Below are 23,842 nucleotides of genomic sequence, written 5' to 3'. Positions count from 1 at the left end.
GTTAATTAGGGTTGAAGGTCACATGTTATTACTGCCGTTGAAGACCAAAGGTCACCCAGAATAATAGTTCTAACTATTCCACACTTCAACACCTTTGGTTGCATTAGGCCTGTGTCTTAGTTCACCGCCTGGACTCTCGACCCTTGGGCTGGAACAGAACAAACCAATCGCAGTTCCTTTCACCTCTTCAGTGTTTCTTTTACTAAAGCACAACCAGCACTCCAGGACACTGCCTCAACGCTAAACTGGTGTGTGACTTTTACCTCAAAGCTTTCTGTAATGATTGAGGAGTGTGTGCCGGCATGGTTAAGAACCATTGGAACGGCACCGGCATGGAGACAGCACCTGAACTCTGCAAGTCCTCTCACTGCACAGTGGAGTTTCCCAGCCTTCGGAACCATACGACACTTCAGCACCGAGCTGTTCGCATTTCCACAGCACTTAAGCGGTTATGCTCAACCTTATCCAACCCATGTATAATTCAAATGGTGTCAGTGCCTTTAACAGGCTTGCCATTCTGAGAGGAGGTGGGTGGGGAATAACTCTTTCACACACACACACACACACACACACACACACACACACACACACACACACACACACACACACACACACACACACACACACACACACACAGATAGAGCAGAGTTTTGAAAACAGCAACAACAACAAAAGGTGAGGGTTCTTGAATGCGGTCAGCAGTGTGCGTCAAACAGAAGCACGATGGGGGGATGCCGCCGTGGAGCAGTGCATCGTGGGTAAGGCCGTTGGCCCCGCCCCCACCCCACCCAACCACACCCCCTTGCCCTGTAGCTCGGTTCTCAGCATTTGCAGAGGCACACACTTCAATCGCAGCCCAGCCTGCTGGCTTCAGCTCCCACTACCTCCGTGTGAATTAATGTATAACCCCCCCTTTTGTGTGTGTGTGTGTGTGTGTGTGTGTGTGTGTGTGTGTGTGTGTGTGTGTGTGTGTGTGTGTGTGTGTGTGTGTGTGTGTGTGTGTGTGTGTGTGTGTGTGTGTGTGTGTGTGTGTGTGTGTATAAATAAACACGTCTTAATCCTCTCGCTAATGAGCATTAGACAGGCCTAGGGTGGGTTCGCTGGAGCTGCCTGCCTACAGCTCACTGGGCATTTTGAGAAGTACAGTCTCCGTGTCTTATTAGTTGGCTCCTGGATTCCCGACGATCCCGTCTTCCTGTTGATGCCTGTGTCTCTTGCTCTCCCTGTCATCACTGATGTATAGGTCAGCTGGGCATCACGTCATATATCTGACAGTCCACACACACACACACACACACACACACACACACAAACTCACACACAGACACACACACACACAGAAAGACCCCATCACTGTCTGAAGTGCATGCACAAAGGTTTGGAGTTAAGTGAGTGGTTTTTATTTCTTCATCTTCATCTCACACCCTGCTGGCCGTCACAGGACGGAGTCTTCCCGGAGGAAAGTGTCCTCCAAGGTTAACGATCGGTGTCAACGAGGTGTCGTCTCTGTGATTCAGTAACAAAGATGTGAAGTGGAATGTAAGGAGACGAGTAATCATTACAACCAATAGGGTTATGTTAAACCGAGAGTGCCGGGATTGTTTTTACTGAGGGGGAGCTCAGCTAATTATCAACCTTTAACGAGTTAAAATCCGTTTGTGTGAATATGGAAGATGCTACATTGTGGCATGCTGGGGTTGTTTAAGCAGCTCCGCTGCAGAGACGACGCCTGCTGGTGAAGGAGCATCTCGGGTTACGGAGTGAAGATGCAGGCGACAGAGGCTGTGTGTGGAGCCAAGGCACCAACGATGGACATGAAACAAACAAGGTGGAGCTCAGTCTGGAGGCACAGGAGAAATGGGGTGAAGCACAGTTTGGAGGGAAAACCTGACCACAGTTTCTGGCCTTTGAGATAAAATCTGTGCTGAATTCATCAGGCAGTGTGATCATGCACACACACACACAAACACACACACAGTTGTTCCTTTGACAGCATCCACCTGCTTTCAGATTGTGCTGAATTATTTTCCTAGTGTTTTTTTCCCTAGTGCTGAAAACAGAAGAAGATAATGGCCTTTCGGCTGACATTACCATTCCAACTGCAGTGGGAATCTACAGTCTATTCATGGCTTAACTAATGACGATAACAGTCTGGGTTTGTGGTCTTCACACCTCCATCACCCACCGATTCCGACACGCGTGCGTTGCCTATACATTTCTGTGTCTCTTCGGCACTTCATTATGACATCATAATGACATCATGACGGCACCATTATGACATAATATTTAGGTTCTATTGGTCCCGAATGGGAGCGCTATGATTAACCCCACAGGGCTCGGGGAGGGAGGTGCCCTGTCCCGCATGCTGATTGGAGGGGCAGGCCCTGTTTGTCAGGGTAACGAAGCAGAGGTGGGGTGTGGGGGGGGTGCGCGCTCATCCACCCCAGGGGGGCGTGAAGGGAGAGCCAACCTCCACCTGACACTGATTAGCAGCCAAGCCCAAAGCAAACACTCCCAGATGGGCCTGGGTGGGGGTCTGGGACTGTATCCCCTCCTCTCCCTTCTGGGTCTGTCTCTCCTGGAGAGGTGTGGCCTTGGAGCGTAGTGTCTTAGCACAGACCTGCTCAGGAGCTGGTAATGGCATGAGATGCCTGTGCTGGTATCACACACACACACACACACACACACACACACACACACACACACACACACTGTAGCATAAAGTGTATGTGAGGACAGCAAAAATGTATGTTGTACACTGAAGAATAACTGACATGCTACAGAGAGGTTAAATTATTAGATTTTTATGGTCGTCTCTTTGACCTTGGGTGAATTAGTTTAAAACGAAAAGCCCAGAGGAACAATTTTCACATGCTCTCTGTCACTCAGTAACTGAAGAGTAAGTTATAAATCTGAAAGCCCCACAACTTAAACTCACAGTGAATCATTACCTGACAATGAAGGAGGCCGGGTTCATCTCTCTTTCTCCCTCTCTCTCTCTCTCTCTCTCTCTCTCTCTCTCTCTCTGTCTCTCTCCAGTTTGATTGACAGAGATAGCCCTTGCCTCATCTATGCTATGATTAAAATTAAATAATTTAATTTAAATTAAATAACTATGAAACATAATTTGTTTGATGGTGGACCATACCCTGAGAAGAATTATTGTTTTGAAAATTAAGTCGAAGAGTGGTGAAGAATTATGTATTTGCAAAAAAAGACAGATTCAAACTCACTTTGTCTCTCTTTCTAAGTCTTTCCAATTAATTATCAGAAGCATGTCCCACAATTATATAATCCAAACACCAAGTGTAAGATACGATTAGTCCTGATTAGGGACCAGTACACACAACGACGTCTGACTGTGACTGCTAATGAAATGTAAACATTCCTAATACGTGGTCCCTTCCCATAAAGTCAATCAGATCTAATCTCATTATTTGCCCTCAGACTACATACTATGCAAATGTCCAGCCACACAGGCGTCATGCAGTGTGTCATTATCTTGCACAACTCCATTAGATTAGGCTTATTCTTGCAAAAAGGCCATTATCAAGGATATATTACTTTTTTTCAAACTAAACATCTATCTTTGACAGAACTGTTTAATTCACTTGCTTATGTCTGTGACACAATAAAGAGTTTAAGGTTTTTTTTTTGGTTTTTTTTTTACAGGTGTGCATGTGTGTGTGTGTGTGTGTGTGTGTGTGTGTGTGTGTGTGTGTAAGGCTTCCAGTACTTTTGAAATATTTTCTTATACATTAAGGAGATAAATAAACCTCATTTTAATTTTAGTAAAGGAAGATGCGGGGAAGTAGTTTATTCAGTTTATTTATTTTTTGCAGACACTGATACTTAAGAAGTTTATTCTTTTTCCCTGTCATTTCTCTGCCAGGGACCCATCCTCCACGCCTCCTCATTCTACAGACTAACTCCCTGGCAATTTGAAAATGAACTTTGGAACAGATGCACTAATTCCATTTGTGTGGTAGAATGCAGGGAGGCCGTGTAACCTAAAGCCCGACCTGCTGTGCTGTGCTGGGTCCGGAGTCGGCTCTATCTCCGTTAATCAATATGGGCTCTGGCCATAAGACGCATAATCAGTGAAAGCGATGCCGGTTTTTTAAATCTACCGCATTCACAGCGGAGCTCTGACTACGCACCTGTTCCCTGGCTCCTCCTCTCAGGTTTCCTCCACTCGGGGAAATTAGACCATCATTACATGCACAATGGCCACATACGTTGTAAAGGGGAAAGAGATTAAACTTATATGTGTATTAAAGGCATGATACAATGAAAGGAATATTTGTCTTATTTACACAGCTAATTGTAATAACGTTCATCTTATTTGGCAGAGCAAGATTCGATTATTATTATTAAAAAAAAACAAAAAACTTTTCATCACAATGTTAAAAATCGTGAATAATAAAACATGTCCCTTAGCGTTGTGGCAGAATAATCGGACTTTCTTTGAACGGCTCTTCGGGAGCAGTAGTGGCTCGTGAGAGTGGCGCGCGGAGGAGGGGGGGGGGGGGGGTGTTGTTCGTGGCCACGTGAACAAACGCCATCGCTTGTTCTGGGCTTTCCCGTAATTACGCCCCCTGCGCGGGCTCCATGCACGCACTAAGTGCAACATCAGCACGTCAATTAAAAAATAAACACCCCGACCGGCCAAAGACGACGACCCCCCGCGAGGACCTGTCACGTGCAAATTAACCTACCGCCCCGATAGTTCTTAGAGAATGAACTGCGATAGTGTAGACAAGTAAGACATTTCCAAATGCCATTTTCCCTCACGGGTCGCGTATTTACCCTCGTGAAGCTCTGAAGGCTATAAAACTCCCGACACGGCGCGCGGATAATCACTGCATTAAACATTAGAAACAGCAAGTTCCAACTTTCCCTAACATCGTTTTCATTGCTTGCAAAGACGGGCTTCATTTGCAGACAGCAGGCCACCGTAACCTAAGCGTAACTGCAAACTAATTTCCTAGTGTTTGCTTTGGCGTCGGGCTACTGCTCCGTGCGCGTGAATTAACGCATCCACCAAATGCACAGGCCGTAGTCGAAGAATACAGCCTTCTGCAACAGAGCACCTTGAGGAACCTTGATTGACTTCTCGTAGCGGTCCGCCCTGCTGTTCACTGATTAGTGGAGCGCGCGAGGGGGAGTGACTACCCAGCCATGCTTATAAATGCGCGAGGCGCCCTACTCGGCTGCACGGATTTGTATGGGAAAGGGCATTGTGCACGCGCGGTATGAACGCACACCGCGTATTTCAGCGGGAGTTGTTTTTGCCAGTGAACTTTTAATCATCATCCAAGCGCTCGGATCCGTTCAAACGACACTGGAAGCCAGGCATAAAAAAACGGTGACTCTCGCTAGGAATAAAGGAAATAGACGGGCTCCGAGACAGTTGCATATCCTCAGCCATTTTGACTACGCGCGCCTCGGGGCTATTTTTTCCTCCGCGCTCCTCCTCTGTAAGTACACGGTTTGCAAATTGGTTGCAGCTCCGTGCCAGATAAGTGAAGCGAGATGGATTAGCCGTTTAAGGTCTAATTGGACTGGGCTTTGACACCATTAAAACACGCACGCACGCACGCACACAAACACACACACACGGACCGGCGGACACCAGCTCCGCTCTATTGTCGTTACAGGCGCAGGACTGGAATCGCGAGAGGATGGAGTGCTACCTGTTGGGGATGTACCTGTTCCTGGCGCTCGCTATGCTGCAGCGCTCGAGCGGAACCACGGCCAAGGAGCTGAGCTGCCAGGAGATCGCCGTGCCGCTGTGCAAAGGCGTCGGCTACAACTACACCTACATGCCGAACCAGTTCAACCACGACACGCAGGACGAAGCGGGCTTGGAGGTGCACCAGTTCTGGCCTCTGGTTGAGATCCAGTGCTCTCCAGATCTTAAGTTTTTCCTCTGCAGCATGTACACTCCGATTTGTCTCGAGGACTACAAGAAACCGCTGCCACCCTGTCGGAGCGTGTGCGAGCGAGCCAGGGCGGGATGCGCGCCGCTGATGAGGCAGTACGGTTTCCCGTGGCCAGACCGAATGAGGTGCGATTTGCTCCCGGTGCAGGGTAACCCAGACACGCTGTGCATGGACTACAACAGAACGGACTCCACCACGGCTTCCCCGGTGCTGTCCAAGCCCACGAACTACCCGGGTAAGCCGTTTAACCCTCACAAACCCAAAAATGGACACGGCCGCCCGGGGATGCAGCCGAAACACAAGCCCGGGTCTGCGTGCGAGCCGGGCTGCCAGTGCCGCGCGCCGATGGTGCAAGTCAACAGCGACAGGCACCCGCTGTATAACCGCGTGAAGACGGGACAGATTCCGAACTGCGCCATGCCGTGCCAGAACCCGTATTTCACCCAGGACGAGAGGACGTTTACCGCGTTTTGGATCGGACTGTGGTCCGTGCTGTGCTTTATATCGACGTTTGCAACTGTTGCTACTTTTTTGATCGACATGGAGCGCTTCAAGTACCCCGAGAGGCCGATCATCTTCCTTTCTGCGTGTTACATGTTCGTTTCGGTCGGCTACATCGTGCGACTGATTGCTGGGCACGAGAAGGTCGCGTGCAACCGGGACTACGACGTGGAGCACATACATTACGAGACCACCGGTCCCGCACTTTGCACCGTCGTTTTCCTTCTCGTTTACTTTTTCGGGATGGCCAGCTCGATATGGTGGGTCATCCTGTCCCTCACCTGGTTTTTGGCCGCGGGCATGAAATGGGGCAACGAGGCCATCGCGAGCTACGCCCAGTACTTCCACCTGGCCGCGTGGTTGATCCCCAGCATGAAGTCCATAGCGGTTCTGGCGTTGAGCTCGGTGGACGGGGACCCGGTGGCCGGAATCTGCTACGTGGGGAATCAGAACTTGGATAACCTCCGAGGCTTCGTGTTGGCGCCCCTGGTCATCTATTTATTTATCGGCACCATGTTCCTCCTGGCCGGGTTCGTGTCCCTGTTCAGAATTCGCAGCGTCATCAAGCAAGGCGGCACGAAAACAGACAAGCTCGAGAAGCTGATGATCCGAATCGGCATATTCACAGTGCTTTACACGGTACCGGCCACCACCATAGTGGCGTGCTACTTCTATGAACAGCACAACCGGCAGGGCTGGGAGATGACGCACAACTGCTCGTGCCTGCTGGAGCAGGACGTCAGGAAGCCCGACTACGCCGTCTTCATGCTGAAGTACTTCATGTGCCTCCTGGTGGGCATCACGTCCGGCGTGTGGATTTGGTCGGGCAAGACGCTCGAGTCGTGGAGGACGTTCTGCACACGCTGTTGCTGGGGGAGCAAAGGCGCCAGCGGCTCCATGTACAGCGACGCGAGCACGGGCTTGACGTGGCGCTCGGGCACCGCGAGCTCGGTGTCCTGCCCCAAGCAGATGCCTTTGTCCCAGGTGTGAGGCGCACCCGCGTGCATCAGCCCTGGGCGCGTTTAGCATGCGAATGGAGCGTTGATGGTGTGCGTTAGGCAAGCAGACGGCAGACTGGGCGCAACAATGTACCTGCCATTATCCCGTGTGTGTTCTCTCTCTCTCGCTCTATTGGTATGGACATGAAACGCAACCAGTGACGCTTAGAGAGAATTGGGGCATTACAGTCATTCAAACTGAGCTGGACGTTGGTGTGTGTCCCTCCCCCGTCTTCAACATTTCAGAGTAAAAGTTTCGGTTGCTTAACTTTTACATGGTTTAAGACCAGTTCGAAATATCGAAGCGGTCAGAATGGGCCGTCAAAGATGGTCTCAAATAAGCCTTAAATCTCAGTGCCCAAATATTTTACGGGTTGTTTTTTAATTGTAAAATGTATTTATACAATTGTGTACAAATGTGTAAATTCTGTATAAAAAGATTTATAATTTTTTTTTGTAAAATTGTACATAGTGTAGATGTCACCTGAAGTGAAATGTGACGTTTATTTTGACAATAAAACATTTCGAGAAATCTTGCAACCCTGCAGTTTCTGTCATCTGCCGCCACAGTAATGAGAGAGCTGTCCGAGGTGGGGGGTTTTGGGGTGGGGGGCGTATTGAATATGCTTGCCGTGGGGTCCTTTGTGGGACCGTGTAAAGAGAAGTCCTTTCTTACTTATCTGGGGTGTAATTAGACGCGAGGAGCTCGAGCCGGAGACTCTTCGCGTGCTTGCTCAGTGGTTCGCCACTTAATTTAGCAAAAGAGGGAAGCGTGAATGGGGTTTAAATGCACGCGACGGCTCTTTTCATCTCGGGGAAAACTTTGATCTTTCTTTAAAGTCTCCAATAAAGGTGACATGTAGATAGAGCTCCTTTCCTACTGACGCACCGAGTTGTCTAATGTCTAATTTGAAGCCGTTGTGCTTTGATCGACGTTATTGAAATTTTGGAAACTGGAGGGAGGGAGTCGTTTTGTTAGAGGCAACCTGTAACTGTTTGGATGGAGCTGTGCGCCTTGAACCTCGGCTGTATGATTAACGATGTAGTTTCGTCTCAAACGGGAAACCCCGTGAATGGCGACCTACAGGTGGTCCCTTTACGTAACCTCAGACGGAGGGCCCTTCATTGTGAGCTCTGACAACCGCATTAGTGCTCAGACAAAGAATCTCACGGGATAAAGTTGCCTAAAATGCTGCACTCTGAAAAGCATCGCTTATCAAAGGACATTCCGTTAAATCGTAACTATTTGCATGTGTAATGTCGCAGCAGAACTAATGTCTAAAGCGAGATCACACACCTCCGAGAGGTTTTCCACCGTGGCTATCGGAGCACGTGTGTATCGTGTAGACCAGTTTGTGTTAGATGTCTACCCGAGTGAAAACGTAGGCTGCTAAAATCAAAATGAGACACTGAACAAATCACGCTCAAACTTGTGCTTATAAGTTGTTATTGTTGTTTTTTTCCAATCGATGTAGACCTGCGTTGCTATGATTAAACGAGACAAACCCGCAAGCTCTAATCTTGAATGAACTCACATCGCCATCTAGCGGCCATTTGGGGACAGTACACTGCTCTAACCCACACCTGCATTGAGGATACGATACCGGTAAGTAGGTACTAGCCCTGGATCGACGCGACGTACCGATTGGTTTGTCTTTAATCGAGTCACACAGCGAAGCACGTGTTTTATGCAGCTTGTCTGTGTTAATGGACTTCGAATACATCCAAATACATAAAAAACCGAATATGTGTTCGACTAGTTATAAAACTGAAGATTTGAGTTTTCCGGTTCCCTGAACCTCAGTGGGCCAGGTGTGGCAGACTAAACGATTATCTATCCCAGCCACTTTATACAGCTGCCTTTAGGTAAATCCGTCTCTTAAACACCCTCCAGTGTTCAGTTATGGTCAGTTTCGGACCACAGGCCTCTGCTCCCTGAATACTTCTGTGTCATGGACCGCTGTCATCCAACCAAAGCCACCGCCAAGTCTGAAAACCCAGCCACACCACTGATACAGTAGCACAGTTAATACCCACTACCATACAACTACCCCATCACTACCATACAACTACCCCATTACTACCATGTTATTACCACACCACTGTCCTGCGAGAGCTGCTATTGCTGTGTTGAGAGCAGGAGCCAGTGAAACACACACACACACACACACACACACACACACACACACACACACACACACACACACACACACACACACACATATCTCCAAAGAAGATTTCAGGTGAGTAATTGCATTGTACATGGAAAGTTTATGACCTCGAATAAGAGCTCTTTTGATCCTGAGACACCAGAGTCTGTGAGGAGCGTATAATATTGGTTTGAGTCACAAGGCATATTATTGGCTTTGGCATATTATCAGATTAATGTGCACCGTCTTCAGGAGTCTGGTATGACGCCGTGTAACAGATCAGAGTGTCTTAAGGCTACATCCTATAAAGAAATACCACATTCAAGTACGATGTTTTATACAACTTTCTCCAAACATTGGTTTTGCTTTGGTGACCGTATTTTCATTTAGAAGTAGCAAAATAAGAAGGGCATCATTTTACTATAAAAAGTGCAAAAAGGTGAAACGTGCAACTGCGCAGGTAATTAAACGTAATATTAAAGATGCACAGTGATTAACGCAAACTACGTAAATAAAGACATCAGTAAGGGATGGTGGTAATGCGGTTGTAGCGGTGGAACTGTCCGAGTAGCCGCGCTGTTGAGTTAGAGAGTAGAGTGTCAGCTTCTGTGGAATATTTGCTTGAACAGTCCCTCCTCAGTCGTATATTTGAGTGAACTTCTGTAAGCAGATACCTAAGACATGCAGGTTATTTGTTACCCATTCCCCCATCATCTCCTCACACTGTGACTGTGCTGCAAATGTGTAATACGAGTTTTCCGAAATTACAGGCGACGCCATAGATGATGAATTATAGATGATAGTCCTAGGTGAAGCCTTTGCTTATGTTTTACCTGTTCAGACTAGACACACTGACCTATAAACAACCTACAAGAATTCCCTTGGTGCTGACATATCATCCTACAAAAAAACAGTAGTTGATATTATACTTCAGCGCTTCAGAATCCTGCCGGACGATGATACAGAGACCACTTCCCAAGGATCCTCCACTGATCTCCTACAGACGAGAAAACAACATCAAGGACATGTTTGTCCTGAGTGATAAATGATCATTCAAAGAATAACTGTGGTACTGTAGCCTGCAACCGCTCTAGATTTTCTACACATACATTGATGAACACAGCCACTAGAATAACTGGCACAAAAAGATCGCTATCTTCCCAGTCCTGCTCGTGCATCACTGCGGGAGTTTGTCTGCTGTGTTACTTATCAGAGATGTCATCGTCTTTATATTGGAGAAACCAAGAGAAGTCTCGCTGATCGGTTTGTCGAACACCTTCAGAATGAATGATTTGTGATTTCCAGTGTCAAGGCATTTTAATACTAATGACCACTGCATCAATGACATATCTGTTTGCACTGCCAGTTGTTGCTATGGCAGCAATGAAACGAGGAAACTCAAAGAAAGATCTGATCTACACTCTTGGAACTTTAGAGCCCCATGGAATGGATGTTATGATTTAAACATCTACTTTTTCATATATAAACTGGCTCCTACTAATAATTCAGAAGCACTTTGCTTGCTTCAAGTCAATCCATTTCCAGCTAAAACCTAACAACATCAGTACACCAGCAGAAGACAGAGTAAGGAATGGGCTGTCTAGTCTGTAATCCCCTCTGCTTTAATCGTAGTTGGTTTATCAAATAAGGGATTTGCTCCAGTGATCTTGGGTTCTAGGTTGGAGAATGTGAGGTAATTTAAAACTGCTTTATGGCAAAACGCATGTTTCTTTTATATTGTCTCAATCTGAACACACAAAGCATTCTGAGAGTTTAATAGACAAGTTCAGACATGGATATCGTTATTTATCTGCTTCAGGCTTTTGGTGTGATTAAAAATATGGTTATTTTGCATAAGTATTAAGTTATTATCGAGGATTATTAACTCTCTCGTCCCCCCCAATTAGACAACTGCACAAATATGCCTAATGTGAGATTAGAAATGATTGTATACAGAGACATCCATCTGAACTGGTTAGTATATGTAGATTTCACTACAAGGCTTAGAAATGCTCCTTTAAACCACTAGAGGTCAGCATGCTATAATGAGACAACTACACAAACCTGTTTGGTCTGAAACAGGCTGTCCATTTGTGATATGGCAATTCATGTGCCAGATGGGGAAATACACAATAAAACAAAGCATTAATTGCAATAAATCCAAGCAAAAAAACAGACTACATGTTTACAAATCTAAAGGCTCAATTCAGAATTGTCCTTAGATGTTAGGTGGTACGATATATGTGGAACATTTGGAGGCAGTGGAGTCTTTGAAGAATCATCAAAGAAACACAGCTGTGGACAGAGCTGTTCTGTAAACCTTAACCTACGATGCTGGTGTATGTGTGTGTGTGTGTGTGTGTGTGGGGGGGGGGGGGGTTAAACTCTTTGGTGCATCGTGACATGATTTGAACTGGGAGATAAGGCCAGCACGTTTCTGCCACTGCGGATACAACAGCCCCCAAAGGAAAACGATAAAGCTTAGAACATGCACATGCACATATTTTGGGCATGAATTGATAGTCAAATTACACTTTGGCTAAAAAGGTTTGAACTTAAAACGAACGTAAATTAAATTAAACAGCAACCCTAGCAGGCCAAGAACTATGAAGAAAACAGAGACTTCATCAATGTAACGACTTAAATGACATTTCAGTTTTTCACAGTAAAACTGAGGTAGCATTAAACCTGTATTCCTCAAATTAGTTTCATAGTTTCCTCTTTGCATTAGGACACAGAAAAACACTACATCTGAAAAACAGTATTAACGTCAAATCGACATAAATCAAAAACTCGAAAGTCCCCTTAAATTTCAGGCTTGTTAAGAGTCTTCGCCATCAAACGGTTGGTTCGACATGGAGGCAGACCCACAAGTTGGTGAGAAAACAAAACAAAACAAAAATGGATAAATAAACATCAATCTTGGTTCCTTTGACCAAAGAGGTGAAATGTAGAGACGCTGTTCTGAAGGGGTGACATCAAACACTCGTGTTTTGCTGGCATGCTATTTTAAGGGTTCGTAGCCCTCAGGGTCCTTGAATATATCATGATAAACGGCCTCGATAAATACAAATCCAGGCTTTGTCTCTAATTGCTTTGTAACGCACAGCGGACTGAGCCAACTTTTCTTTGAACTACAGAGATGCCTGCTGGTGTCTCGAGGAACGCGAAAACCAAAAAACGCAATTATGAATGACAACTGGCGCGCCTTGGCCGTCATAGCTCAAATGTGCTCACGCCAGAGGCTTCCATTCACTCCGTATGTCGCTTAACCTCAGCGTGTTTTGTTTAGGCGACTCCTTTATGTTGGCAAGGAGATCTCCAGGGATGGCCCCATGCTCAGCTCCAGTGTAGCTTTACCATAGCAGTCTACGAGACCTTCCATGGATACACGCGGTCTTGTTTTAGAACGACCTCTCATTCTCCTGCTGGTTTTAGAATGACCTCTAACCCCTGCAGATAGGCCAGGAGAAGTCGAAGGCCGCGTTTGGCCAGAGAGGCTGAGCTAATATCAACAGAAGTGACAGGTGGAATGAAGGATGGTATGCCTGTCTGCCGCAGCCGTGCTGGTCTCCAGTTCCAGAACGTTACACCTCTCCACACATTTGTCTTGGCTTTCTGAATGTATTCAAAAGAGCAGGTAAATTATCCAAAACGGGAGCCGACAGCTGTCCCAAACTAACGACCTCAAGTAAAGGTCGGTATTTCATCATCCATTACTGTTTCATTTCCTGTCCTTTCTTCGGTCAGGCTTGACCTAAAAATAAAAATATCACGGTGGCAGTCATAGCAATAGTCAAAACGCTGTACTGTCGATCACATCAAACTACCACGGCGACTCGCGGGATGGTCACACCCACTCTGACCTCTTTTCCAGTCCGTCTCCAGCGCTGGACGCTGCTTCACTCCTGGAGCCCATCTCCACTAGTGAGTACTGGCCCACCCTCCGTGTGTACACCGCTCCAGAGAGGTCCATGGTCCCCGTGCCGGGTGCCCTGTCACGCCTGGGCGGGGGCAGAGGCTTGAGGCGGCCGAGCTTGCTCACCCGGATGGTTCTGGGGGTGGGCAGGGGCTCAGGAGGGCAGAGGGGCACCTCGCTGCCCTCACACTCCACCCCTTCGTCCTGCACCACCTGAAAACCGCCGCCTCCATCAGCGTCGCAGACAGGCAAGTCCAGGCCGGCGCCCAGAGGTGTCCCTTCGCAGGACGGAAGCGGCTGCTTTCCTGCTCTTTTCCTGAAGCTTCCGGGCAGCGGGCCGCAAGGCGCGGCGCCGTCGGGATTGGAGGCGAAGTACCGCGCCTCCTCGTACATCTTCTTCACCCTCATCTTCCTCTTCCTCTCCTGCCTCAGCAAACGCGTGATGGCGCAGGCCAGGTCGAGCACACTGAGGAGGAAGCAGATGCCAGACGCCCCCAGCATAAAGCCGAGCATGACGGTCTTCTCTGAGGCGCGGGACGGGTAGCAGTCCACGGTGGATGTGCAGGGCATCTGCTGGCACATGAAGCGGGAGGGGACGCGCAAACCGAACAGGTAGTAATGAGCGGCGCTGAATCCACCTTCCAGAAGGATCCGGAACAGAAGCTGGAGGGTGTAGGCTCTCGTGAAACGAGGCAGTCTCCTGCCCTCAGACTTCATGATGGGCTTCACCAGACATGCTTCACCATAAGGCTCCCGGTGGGTCTTCTGAACAGACCCCGCCTTCATCCTGTCGGACGTCTCAGCAGGTACGGGTAGGCTGGATGTTACTTTGTGGATTACAAAGATAACGAACAGAGCATAAGGCAAGAATACAGAGGCAAGCTGGAGCAGCCAGAAGCGGAACAGGGACAGGGGAGCGAATATATCGTAGCACACGTTGGCACACCCAGGCTGGATGGTGTTGCACACAAATCTTTCCTGCTCGTCCTGGTAGAGAGGATAGCCAGCAAATAACAAGACCAGAACACGTAGGAGGATCATCAGAACTAGCCAAACGTTCCCTAAAAGACAAACATGCCTTAATAAGCAACGGTTTGCATTACTCACATAATCTGTACACATTTAGGGGCATCTTTGTGTCTCTGTAGGATTTATAGTCACTGACTCTCCGTGATTCAATCTATCTATTTCAAAGCAAAAGGAAGGACAAAATACTTCATGAGCAGAAGTTAAAATAATGAATGAAAAATTGTGTATGAATGATTTTTTTAGGTAAGGTGTCATGGTTTTATTTATTTTGTTGTTCAGACAACTAACAGAAGCTACTTAAATTAATCAAATTAATCATAGTCTTGTTTTCTTTTTTCTTTTCTTACGTTGGTTGACATTTCCTTTTTAACGCCAGTGTGATTTAAAAATCCCGAGGCGAAGGAACGGACGATGCGGTGCAGTGTGCGTAGGGTGGTCCCCCCCCGGCGTTCCGGAGCGAGGACGCCAGCAAGCGAGCCGGCTTTATTGCTCACGACAAGGCCGTTGCGCAGAGCTAAATTAGCTGACTGGCATGTGCCTTCATGTTGGTGACTAAGTCCACATGGTAAGATTTGTTTTAATGAAACTTGTCTTCTGTCCTGATGCCAATTCCTCTATGTGCCAGTGCAAAGCTTTTCTCTTAAATGGATGCAGACATTTTAGAAGTCCAGTTAGCTGATAGGCACCATACATTAAGTATCCAAATATCCAATATTGTCTTTTAGTGTCCAAATATTTTTTTTTTACAAGTAATGTAAATATAGCTACTTTTGAAATATACACGTCTTTGTTTCATTTGCACTATAGAAAACAAACACATTTTTCTCACATTTGCTCAAATATAGTAAGGTTTTACTATAAGATAATCCATTACTGTAGCAGGATTATAGTTTTTTTGGAGTACGTACTGAATCTGTGCATTACCTACCTACAGTGGTGATGTTGTAGTTCAGTGCAATGAAGACGGTCTCTGACACCCGCTGTCTCGCCATGGCTTCTGACCCAGGCCTGGTGAGAAAGAACCCACAGCACAGGCGTTCTGCTTTGACTTCACTCCAGGCGACCGTCCCAGTAGTCCGTCAGAACTACTGTGAGCTGTGTCAGGAGGTCCCAACGTGGCCCTGTCAATGCGGATTCCGGATTCCCAGCGGGGAATGCGCTGCCACGCGGGACGGCTCTTCCATTCGGCTTCCTGTCTTGCCTCTGTCCCTCTGTGGGTCCAGGACGACAGCTGTTCTCAAACAGCAGAACAGGGGAGGCATGAGCTCCATTGTGACGCTATTCTTACCCACCAAAGGCACATATGCGTACAGGCATTGCTCAGATAGTTTCAGCTCTTACGAGATGGTTGGCCCTTGCGGGACAGCCGTCAGCATCGGGAGACATCGCCGTGTTCACGGTGGCTTCTCAGCAAAGTGTTTTCACCGTGGTGCAGGTGCGATGTCTGGAGTCTCTCTCAGCCAGGACAGACTGGGAACACCAAGGAGGGATTTCAGTGTTGAAATTTTAACACGGGAGTGCGTAATGCATTGTCTCTGTAATTCAGTTACTTGGGTTAACAACTTTGTGATATTAGTTCAGTCCTGATGACCATTTTAATGCCATGCAAAGGTTGAAATCTAGAGGTCTGTGTTCAGAAATCTAGAGGTCTGTGTACACAAGTCCAGAGATCTGTGTTCAGAAATCTAGAAGTCTGTGTACACAAGTCCGGAGGTCTGTGTACACATCGCATAATAGGAGTTAAGTAGGATTTTCCTATGGGAAGTAGCATCCGCCTTCCCTGCCTCGATAATAATGTCTGTCATTTTTAATTTGGCATGGCTGGATTTCCGTGGCTTAGAAAAGAGTGCAGTGGAATGTCCGGAAGCCTTGAAGTCTACAGGACCTCGGGCAGGGACTCGTCGGGGTCTGGCCCCTCCACTACTCTAAACGGAGCCTCATGTGCATGCTTGCCGGCAGATGCCTGGCACTGAGGCTAATAAATGCACTGCTTGGCACAGTGATAGAGTGGCAAGGCAGAGCAGGCAGCATTACAGGGGATTCAGCTCACATATTCATAACCCCCCCCGGGGCACTACAGCCCTAGGCACTACAGTAAAAAAACAAAAAAAAACCCATTGTCCAGAGTCATTACTGTATTTTACTCCTCCATGTGTTGGCCATGGTTATATAGCACGAATTAATCAATAACTAATTAATAATTAACTAATTACACTCAAAAATGAAAAGGAAGCAGGTTTTTCTCATTAGTGAGAAAGGTTTGCTGTCAGGAGGCTTCCATTTATCATGCAGCACAGGCACCTCTTTCCTGGGTAATTATCACACACAAAGTGGCTCAGGACACATAACATCACTACAGGCCTCCAGAGGACCCAGCAGAACCGGAGGAGAAGCAGTGAGAGTTTGCAATCTGCAGCGTTTTCTACATCCTCAGGTGTTAAGCAGAAAAGCTAGCTATCAAACAGAATGGCCAAAGTGTGAATGAGATGGAGCATAAGGTTGTCACCCTACAAACAGGTCATCAAAATGTTTGACAGGAAATCACAGTCATATCATCACTGTCACAAGCTCTCTGTACATACTGAATTCTGAGATACGGATATTATTTGAAAGTTTGTTTTTCCGAGATCGTTCATAATTCCGCAGCCCCATATTGCTTCAGCTTTGTTCCTCGTCACTCTGAGAGTCTGTGTGGACTACAACGTTTAGAACAAGTAGGAGGTGGTGTTCCTATATCAACTATCATCAACAGTGTAAAGTCATTAAACAGTGGAATGCCGTGTTCAGCCGAAGTCATGTTCAAGGTGTTCTGAACCAAAGCCTCACTCTCTATTCCGGCAGTCTCTCGCGCGGTCTGGTCCGATCAGGTCAGCTGGTGAAGACCCAACCTCTCCCTGACGGCACACACACTGGTCCGCGATAACCGGGTAAGCCTGTTTACCCAGATACATGCTACAGCTGTTACGGTTTCAATCCCCATGACTGAGCACTGACTGTAAAACTCCTCTCAACTACACAAGAGTCCTGCCGGCATCCATTACGTCTTATGGCGTTTAAACTAGTTTGGTGAGAAATGCAAGATAGAAATAGAAATCACATTTATATGGTACATTTATTATGCATAAAGCATTCAGTTTGTTTAGAATAAACAAAACATTTCTGAAGTGACAGTATTTCAGTTTGGTGCATCTCTTTCTCACAGAAGAGGATTTTAATTAAAATAATGATTTTATATATAATATAATTTCTATTTATATTATATATATATATATATATATATATATATATATATATATATATATATATATATATATATATTACACACACACACACACAAACAAACTGTACTTATAAAAGTAGACACAAGCAGTCACGTTACTTTTATTGCAATGTTTAAAAGTTTATTTCTCGTGCCAGTTTCTAAACATTGCTCTTTGAAGTGGGAACTCTGGATAAAATGAAAAGTGAAAGAGTAGGAAACTGCACTGCCTCTGTTGGGTCCACATAACTGAGAGCACGGTCCCCCACTGCAGAGAGCACGATCCCCCACTGCAGGGAGCACGATCCCCCACTGCAGGGAGCACGGTCCCCCACTGTAGAGAGCGCGGTCCCCCACTGCAGAGAGCACGATCCCCCACTGCAGGGAGCGCGGTCCCCCACTGTAGAGAGCGCGGTCCCCCACTGCAGAGAGCACGGTCCCCCACTGCAGAGAGCACGATCCCCCACTGCAGGGAGCACGGTCCCCCACTGCAGAGAGCACGATCCCCCACTGCAGGGAGGGCGGTCCCCCACTGCAGAGAGCGCGGTCCCCCACTGCAGAGAGCACGGTCCCCCACTGCAGGGAGCGCGGTCCCCCACTGCAGGGAGCACGGTCCCCCACTGCAGGGAGCGCGGTCCCCCACTGCAGGGAGCACGGTCCCCCACTGCAGAGAGCACGGTCCCCCACTGCAGGGAGCGCGGTCCCCCACTGCAGGGAGCGCGGTCCCCCACTGCAGGGAGGGCGGTCCCCCACTGCAGGGAGCGCGGTCCCCCACTGCAGAGAGCACGGTCCCCCACTGCAGGGAGCGCGGTCCCCCACTGCAGGGAGCACGGTCCCCCACTGCAGAGCAGGGAAGCCTGGTTGGCACAGACGGCACTTCCTGAGGGTGGAGGGCCTTCACAGAGAAGGACAGCAATATAAACACAGCAACAGTGCAGCAATCAGTCAGAAACATACAACTAAGGACTGGCCATAAAATGGGAATAAAATTAATAAAACAATACAAATAATATTTTTAAAAATTACAACTACAGCAGTTTATGTTTTTAATTAACACAGGAAACCACTAATAGTATAAAAACATTGAAAGTGGAAATTTGTGAAATGAAATGAAAAATCAGTGATAAATTAAATCAACAAAAGAGATGAGAGAGAGAGAGAGAGGGAGAGAGAAAAAGATGAGAGAATAAGTGAATATTACATTTAAGAAGAAGAAACGTCTTTGCAGAGGTAGAGTTCAGTGCAAGGCCAGTCTAGTTCCTCCCGATGGTACACTAGTCTCAGGCACCACACAGCCACCTTACTGCACGTCTGCATGTACAATAAATAGCCGAATACGATCACACTTTGCACTTTGCACACTTTGTACATCTCTCCTAATTCCCTAGAGGCTTCCATTTCTCCAGTCAATTCAGCTAAAAGTTCTGCGGCGCCGGAAGGCCCAGGGCTAATGCAGCACGCGCTTCCTACCACATCCCTTATACACATCTCGAGATGGTATTGAGTTAGTAAAGTAGTCGTCGTCTGGGATTGCGTTGGCATGGCGTCTGGTGGCCACGTGAAACCCAAACCTTGCGTTTAGATCAAACTGTGCACACTAAAGGCATGAGTACAGTTCACAGCTAAGAAAAGGGGATACCACATTTGAGATGGTATAAATTGTATAAGCATATGATAAAAACAAAAAACAATTCAACAATGAAAGAAACATAATAACCAACAATTAAGGTTTTGCTGTTAATGATAGGAAAAGGGGGAAACCGACAATGCAACGCTAACGTGATTTCCATGCGGAGAAAACGCAGGCCATCGTGAAGTCGTGATGCGTCAACTACGGCACCACGCGTGGGCTCCACAGCCCCACCCCCTTTAGATCTGTCTCCGTCAACCCCGCCTCCGAGCACCACGACCCCGCCTCCTAACACAACGACCCCGCCTCCTAACACAACGACCCCGCCTTCTAACACGACCCCGCCTCCTAACACAACGACCCCGCCTCCTAACACAACGACCCCGCCTTCTAACACAACGACCCCGCCTCCTAACACAACGACCCCGCCTTCTAACACAACGACCCCGCCTTCTAACACAACGACCCCGCCTCCTAACACAACGACCCCGCCTCCTAACACAACGACCCCGCCTCCGAGCGCAACGCAAAAACAAGCGACAACCAAGCATAAAAAGGAGGAACGCGTTTCTGAACGGTAGACTCATGACCCTACAGCCGCTCTTACCAGCTCCCTCCTGTTGGGTTTCCTGTGTCGTGACCCCATCTAGTAAATCACCTCCAGGCTTTAATTTGCTTCCACACCAACATGTATCTCCTCCCCAGTTAGGGAGGCCTGAACGAACACCGATTATTCATAAATATCTCAACATAATATGATCTTCTTAATAACATTACGTACACTGTACAAAACTTATTTTCAAAAAAGTTATCTTTATTTTTAATGCTTTTCTGCTCTGAGTGTTTAGTTTCCCCCAGAAGAAAAAAATACCAATCTCTTGTTTTCAGATGAATAGTATTATTAAATAAATATTTCTGAAACCATACATACATCAGGTGACATTTTTAAAAACATTTACTTAAACACTTTTTTTTTTCTTTCAAATGGAAGATCAGCAATTCAAGCAAATGTTATTTTGATATATAATGACCTCCTAAGACCCCACAGTGAGTGAAGTGGTGGATAAAACTGCATGATTTCACAAGCTGGAAACTAAGGCCTTGATCAGCTAGTGCAGGGCACCCAAGGTTGGAAAATGGCAGTGAACTCCTCCCTGTCCACCAACGTTTGACTTATCCGTCTGCTGGCGACAGACAAAATCTTCAACCTGCAGTATATTACATACCGTTTGGACTCAAATTGTACTATACAACAACAACAAAAAACCAAACGAAAAGTAATTCTGAACTTTGACCATCACCGTTCCATTCATTTCACTTAGGCACCGACTACTTACTGATGAATGCAGGGGATTAAATAAAGTCTTGAGCTCTGAAATACTAATCTAGATTAAACAATCTTCGGTCTTTCACGCTGGCTTTGCTTGATGCCACGCTGGCTGCGTACGACTCGGCGCGAGAACGTAACGAGGTCGGCAGAATGTTACTCTGACCTAATTTATCAGAGATGAGCCTGCATCAGAATTATATTAATAACAAAATAAAAGTGAACATCAATTTGGTGAAACGTACTGATTGATATTTTCAAGCAAGGCTGCACTCTGAGACGGCCGTCCGGACCGGGATATCTTTTTGGCTTCAGACTGAAGGACTCACACTGCCTCTTGGCTCATCACGTTCTCTATGGCAACCAGAGGGAATGTCTACTTTGTTTCATAACACACTTTCTCTCCCTGCTCGTCAGTGGCGGGCACCACTGTGGAAGACCCCTGCAAACTGGAGTGGGAGCCCCCGTACGCCGCCTCTAGATTCCCACAGCGGTCAGGCCATCCCTTCGCTCATGTCTGTTCCCTCTTTTAATAAAATCATTTTAAGAAAAGACAATTTTCCCCCTTTTTTCTAGTCACAGAAGAAAAGTGCAGTAAGTGGCCTGGCATTTGGAGCATAGTGGCAGGAAGAACAAGCACTCCGAGTCACCAGGGTCCCCCTCATTCTGTCCAGATGGGAGCGGCTTCGGATCGCTGAGCAAGTTTCCGAACGGAACGCGTAATCAAAGAGATGAATTGTGGAAAAAAGGCCAATCACCGAACACCACACGTGACTGGGTACCAAAATGTTAGAGGATGGCACTTGGAGCTACACTGGGGTAATGTTAGAGTCTGATCATGTCTGATTAGGTAATGTCCAACGGCAGCAGGAGAAGAGTCTCTGGCAGCTGTCGCGAGGACGCTGGACACGGACGTCTGCCACGGTGCTTCAGGAAGGACCACAGAGAAACAAACAGGCTGTAAACCAAAGGACGGAAACTGTCAAAGCTGTCAAACGTACAAAAATAAGTTCTGGACACTTCCTAATCAGCAACGCCAGTCGCCCTCTGGCCCGCTGGGAGCGGCTGGAGTCCAGAGTTCCTTGGAAACTGTCTGTCGCTCAGGTCAAGCGATCCCTCCCTCCCTCCCTCCCTCCCTCTCGTTCTCCCACCCACATGTCCAGCGGTTCTGTCTCGCTGCTGCTGCGTACTGACAGCATCCACGCACGTCGATGGTGAGAATGCCGCCCCCCCCCAGGCCGGGGGGAGGGGGTGGCGGTCCAGGGAGGCACTGGCCGGACGCCGCGGTGCACGATGGGAAAACAAGCTTCTGCGGACAGTCTTTCTCTGTCGCCCTCTCGTGTGCTGGGCTCCCGCGCTGTTAGGATATGATGGCTGGGGACCACCACACCACCACTAGATTGTCTGCACTCACTGAGCGCTTCTTGGCTGCTTTTCTCATGTCTTTATACTTGTCATCACAGAGCCTGGAGATAGCCTGTGACGGATAAGGACAGAGAGACAGAGAGAGAACGTGAGTTGGGTGATATACATCCGTCTGCCACAACATAAGGGCCCGCGATTAACCCACCCAAACACAACACAACACACACACGCACGCACGCGTGTGCGCGCATTATTATTAAAATGCAGAAGAGATCTGAATTTTGTTAATTTGCAATTCATTCATGCTGTTTAACCGTATTACTGCTTTGGCAAAACTGAACATGGTCATGACAGTGAAGCTGGACTGGACTGGACAAAATGCACAAAATATCCAATAAATAAGGAAGTAGGAGAAGCTGTGGGGTGGGGACAGTAGTGTGGGGGTGGGGACAGAGTGTGGGGGTGGGGACAGTAGTGTGGGGGGTGGGGACAGTAGTGTGGGGTGGGGACAGTAGTGTGTGGGGTGGGGACAGAGTGTGGGGGTGGGGACAGTAGTGAGGGGGTGGGGACAGTAGTGTGGGGGTGGGGACAGTAGTGAGGGGGTGGGGACAGTAGTGTGGGGGTGGGGACAGTAGTGTGGGGGGTGGGGACAGAGTGTGGGGGTGGGGACAGTAGTGTGGGGGGTGGGGACAGTAGTGTGTGGGGTGGGGACAGAGTGTGGGGGTGGGGACAGTAGTGTGGGGGGTGGGGACAGAGTGTGGGGGTGGGGACAGTAGTGTGGGGTGGGGACAGTAGTGTGTGGGGTGGGGACAGTAGTGTGGGGGGGTGGGGACAGTAGTGAGGGGGTGGGGACAGTAGTGTGGGGGGTGGGGACAGTAGTGTGGGGGTGGGGACAGTAGTGTGGGGGGTGGGGACAGTAGTGTGGGGTGGGATGCTGTATTATGTTTTGGTGAATTACAGCATGCAATAAGACTTCAGATCTCTTCTTCTCTTATACACACACACACACACACACACACACGACACAATTAGCAGCTTGCTTCTGTAGAACTGTAGCTGGATCAAGGCTCCATTACGGTCGTAAGATAAATGTGTGTATGGATAATTGCTCCATCCTGCTGTATGTGTGTGTGTGTGTGTGTGTGTGTGTGTGTGCGCGCGCGCGTGTCCACCACAACCAACACCTCCCCATTTTATAGATCATGTTTCTAAGGTTGATAGTTCAAGCGGAAGGAGAGGTTTGGGCCAAACCTCAGACAGAGGTCTTTTTTCCCTGAGAGTGTGCCGCTGGTGTTAGGCCTCACCTCAAGTTTCTGTGCCTTGTCTCTGCTTAGGGGCTCCAGAGGGAAGCTGAGGTTGTTGGCCTCAGAGAGTGAACGCAAGTCAAAATAGTACTTCGCATACACGCTTGATGGCACGTTGATGTTGAACTGGAGCAGCTCTAAGAACTGCCTCTCCAACTCGTTCCTACAGTAGGAGAGAGAGAGAGAGAGAGAGAGAGAGAGAGAGAGAGAGAGAGAGAGAGAGAGAAGAGAGAGAGAGAGAGAGAGAGAAGAGGGAAAGCAAAAATGGATGCAGAAAGTTAAAAAGACTTTGTAGAAGTTGTGAGCCAGTAAGACAACATATTTAATGCATGTTGTCAAAAATGTAGGTCAAACCAACACGAAGGGAAACCCCCCCACCGAAAAGTCGGACCTGACGCTAGGTGACCTTCTCTCA

At 47.7% G+C, this 23,842-nt stretch overlaps 3 protein-coding genes across 20 annotated transcripts in view; 1 reads left to right on the top strand and 2 right to left on the bottom strand.

Moving 5' to 3' along the window:
- Window positions 1–4,580: 4,580 nt before the first annotated feature.
- Window positions 4,581–7,968, top strand: fzd8a (frizzled class receptor 8a). The gene is made up of 2 exons (XM_027029714.3): window positions 4,581–5,480; window positions 5,661–7,968. Exon 2 carries the CDS (start codon window positions 5,685–5,687, stop codon window positions 7,434–7,436), a length of 1,752 nt encoding a protein of 583 aa, XP_026885515.2. The 5' UTR covers window positions 4,581–5,480; window positions 5,661–5,684; the 3' UTR covers window positions 7,437–7,968.
- A 5,045-nt stretch (window positions 7,969–13,013) lies between these two features.
- gjd4 (gap junction protein delta 4) lies at window positions 13,014–15,766 on the bottom strand. The gene is made up of 2 exons (XM_027029712.3): window positions 15,471–15,766; window positions 13,014–14,574 (listed from the first exon to the last, which is right to left on the bottom strand). Exons 1-2 carry the CDS (start codon window positions 15,532–15,534, stop codon window positions 13,445–13,447), a joined length of 1,194 nt encoding a protein of 397 aa, XP_026885513.2. The 5' UTR covers window positions 15,535–15,766; the 3' UTR covers window positions 13,014–13,444.
- A 2,151-nt stretch (window positions 15,767–17,917) lies between these two features.
- ccny (cyclin Y) overlaps window positions 17,918–23,842 on the bottom strand; it is a 31,239-nt gene continuing 25,314 nt past the window's right edge. For all 18 annotated transcript variants that reach the window (XM_027029702.3, XM_027029705.3, XM_027029703.3 and 15 more), the window contains 2 exons: window positions 23,428–23,590; window positions 17,918–22,235 (listed from right to left, as the gene is read on the bottom strand). In XM_027029702.3, coding sequence (XP_026885503.2) covers window positions 22,119–22,235; window positions 23,428–23,590 — 280 coding nt within the window. In that variant the 3' untranslated portion in view covers window positions 17,918–22,118. The remainder of the gene's footprint in view (window positions 22,236–23,427; window positions 23,591–23,842) is intronic.

The sequence above is a fragment of the Electrophorus electricus genome, chromosome 14 (genome assembly GCF_041902795.1).
Source record: "Electrophorus electricus isolate QZ-2024a chromosome 14, ASM4190279v1, whole genome shotgun sequence".
Lineage (NCBI taxonomy): Eukaryota > Metazoa > Chordata > Actinopteri > Gymnotiformes > Gymnotidae > Electrophorus > Electrophorus electricus.
This window is presented reverse-complemented; position numbering and strand designations above follow the sequence as displayed.

Excerpts from the sequence above, each read along its gene's own strand:
- gjd4 (XM_027029712.3), bottom strand. The coding sequence starts at position 15,534 with ATGGCGAGACAGCGGGTGTCAGAGACCGTCTTCATTGCACTGAACTAC. Across the intron at positions 14,575-15,470 it reads CTACAACATCACCACTGTAG|GGAACGTTTGGCTAGTTCTG; the intron begins GTAGGTAATGCA and ends TTTGTCTTTTAG.
- fzd8a (XM_027029714.3), top strand. The coding sequence starts at position 5,685 with ATGGAGTGCTACCTGTTGGGGATGTACCTGTTCCTGGCGCTCGCTATG.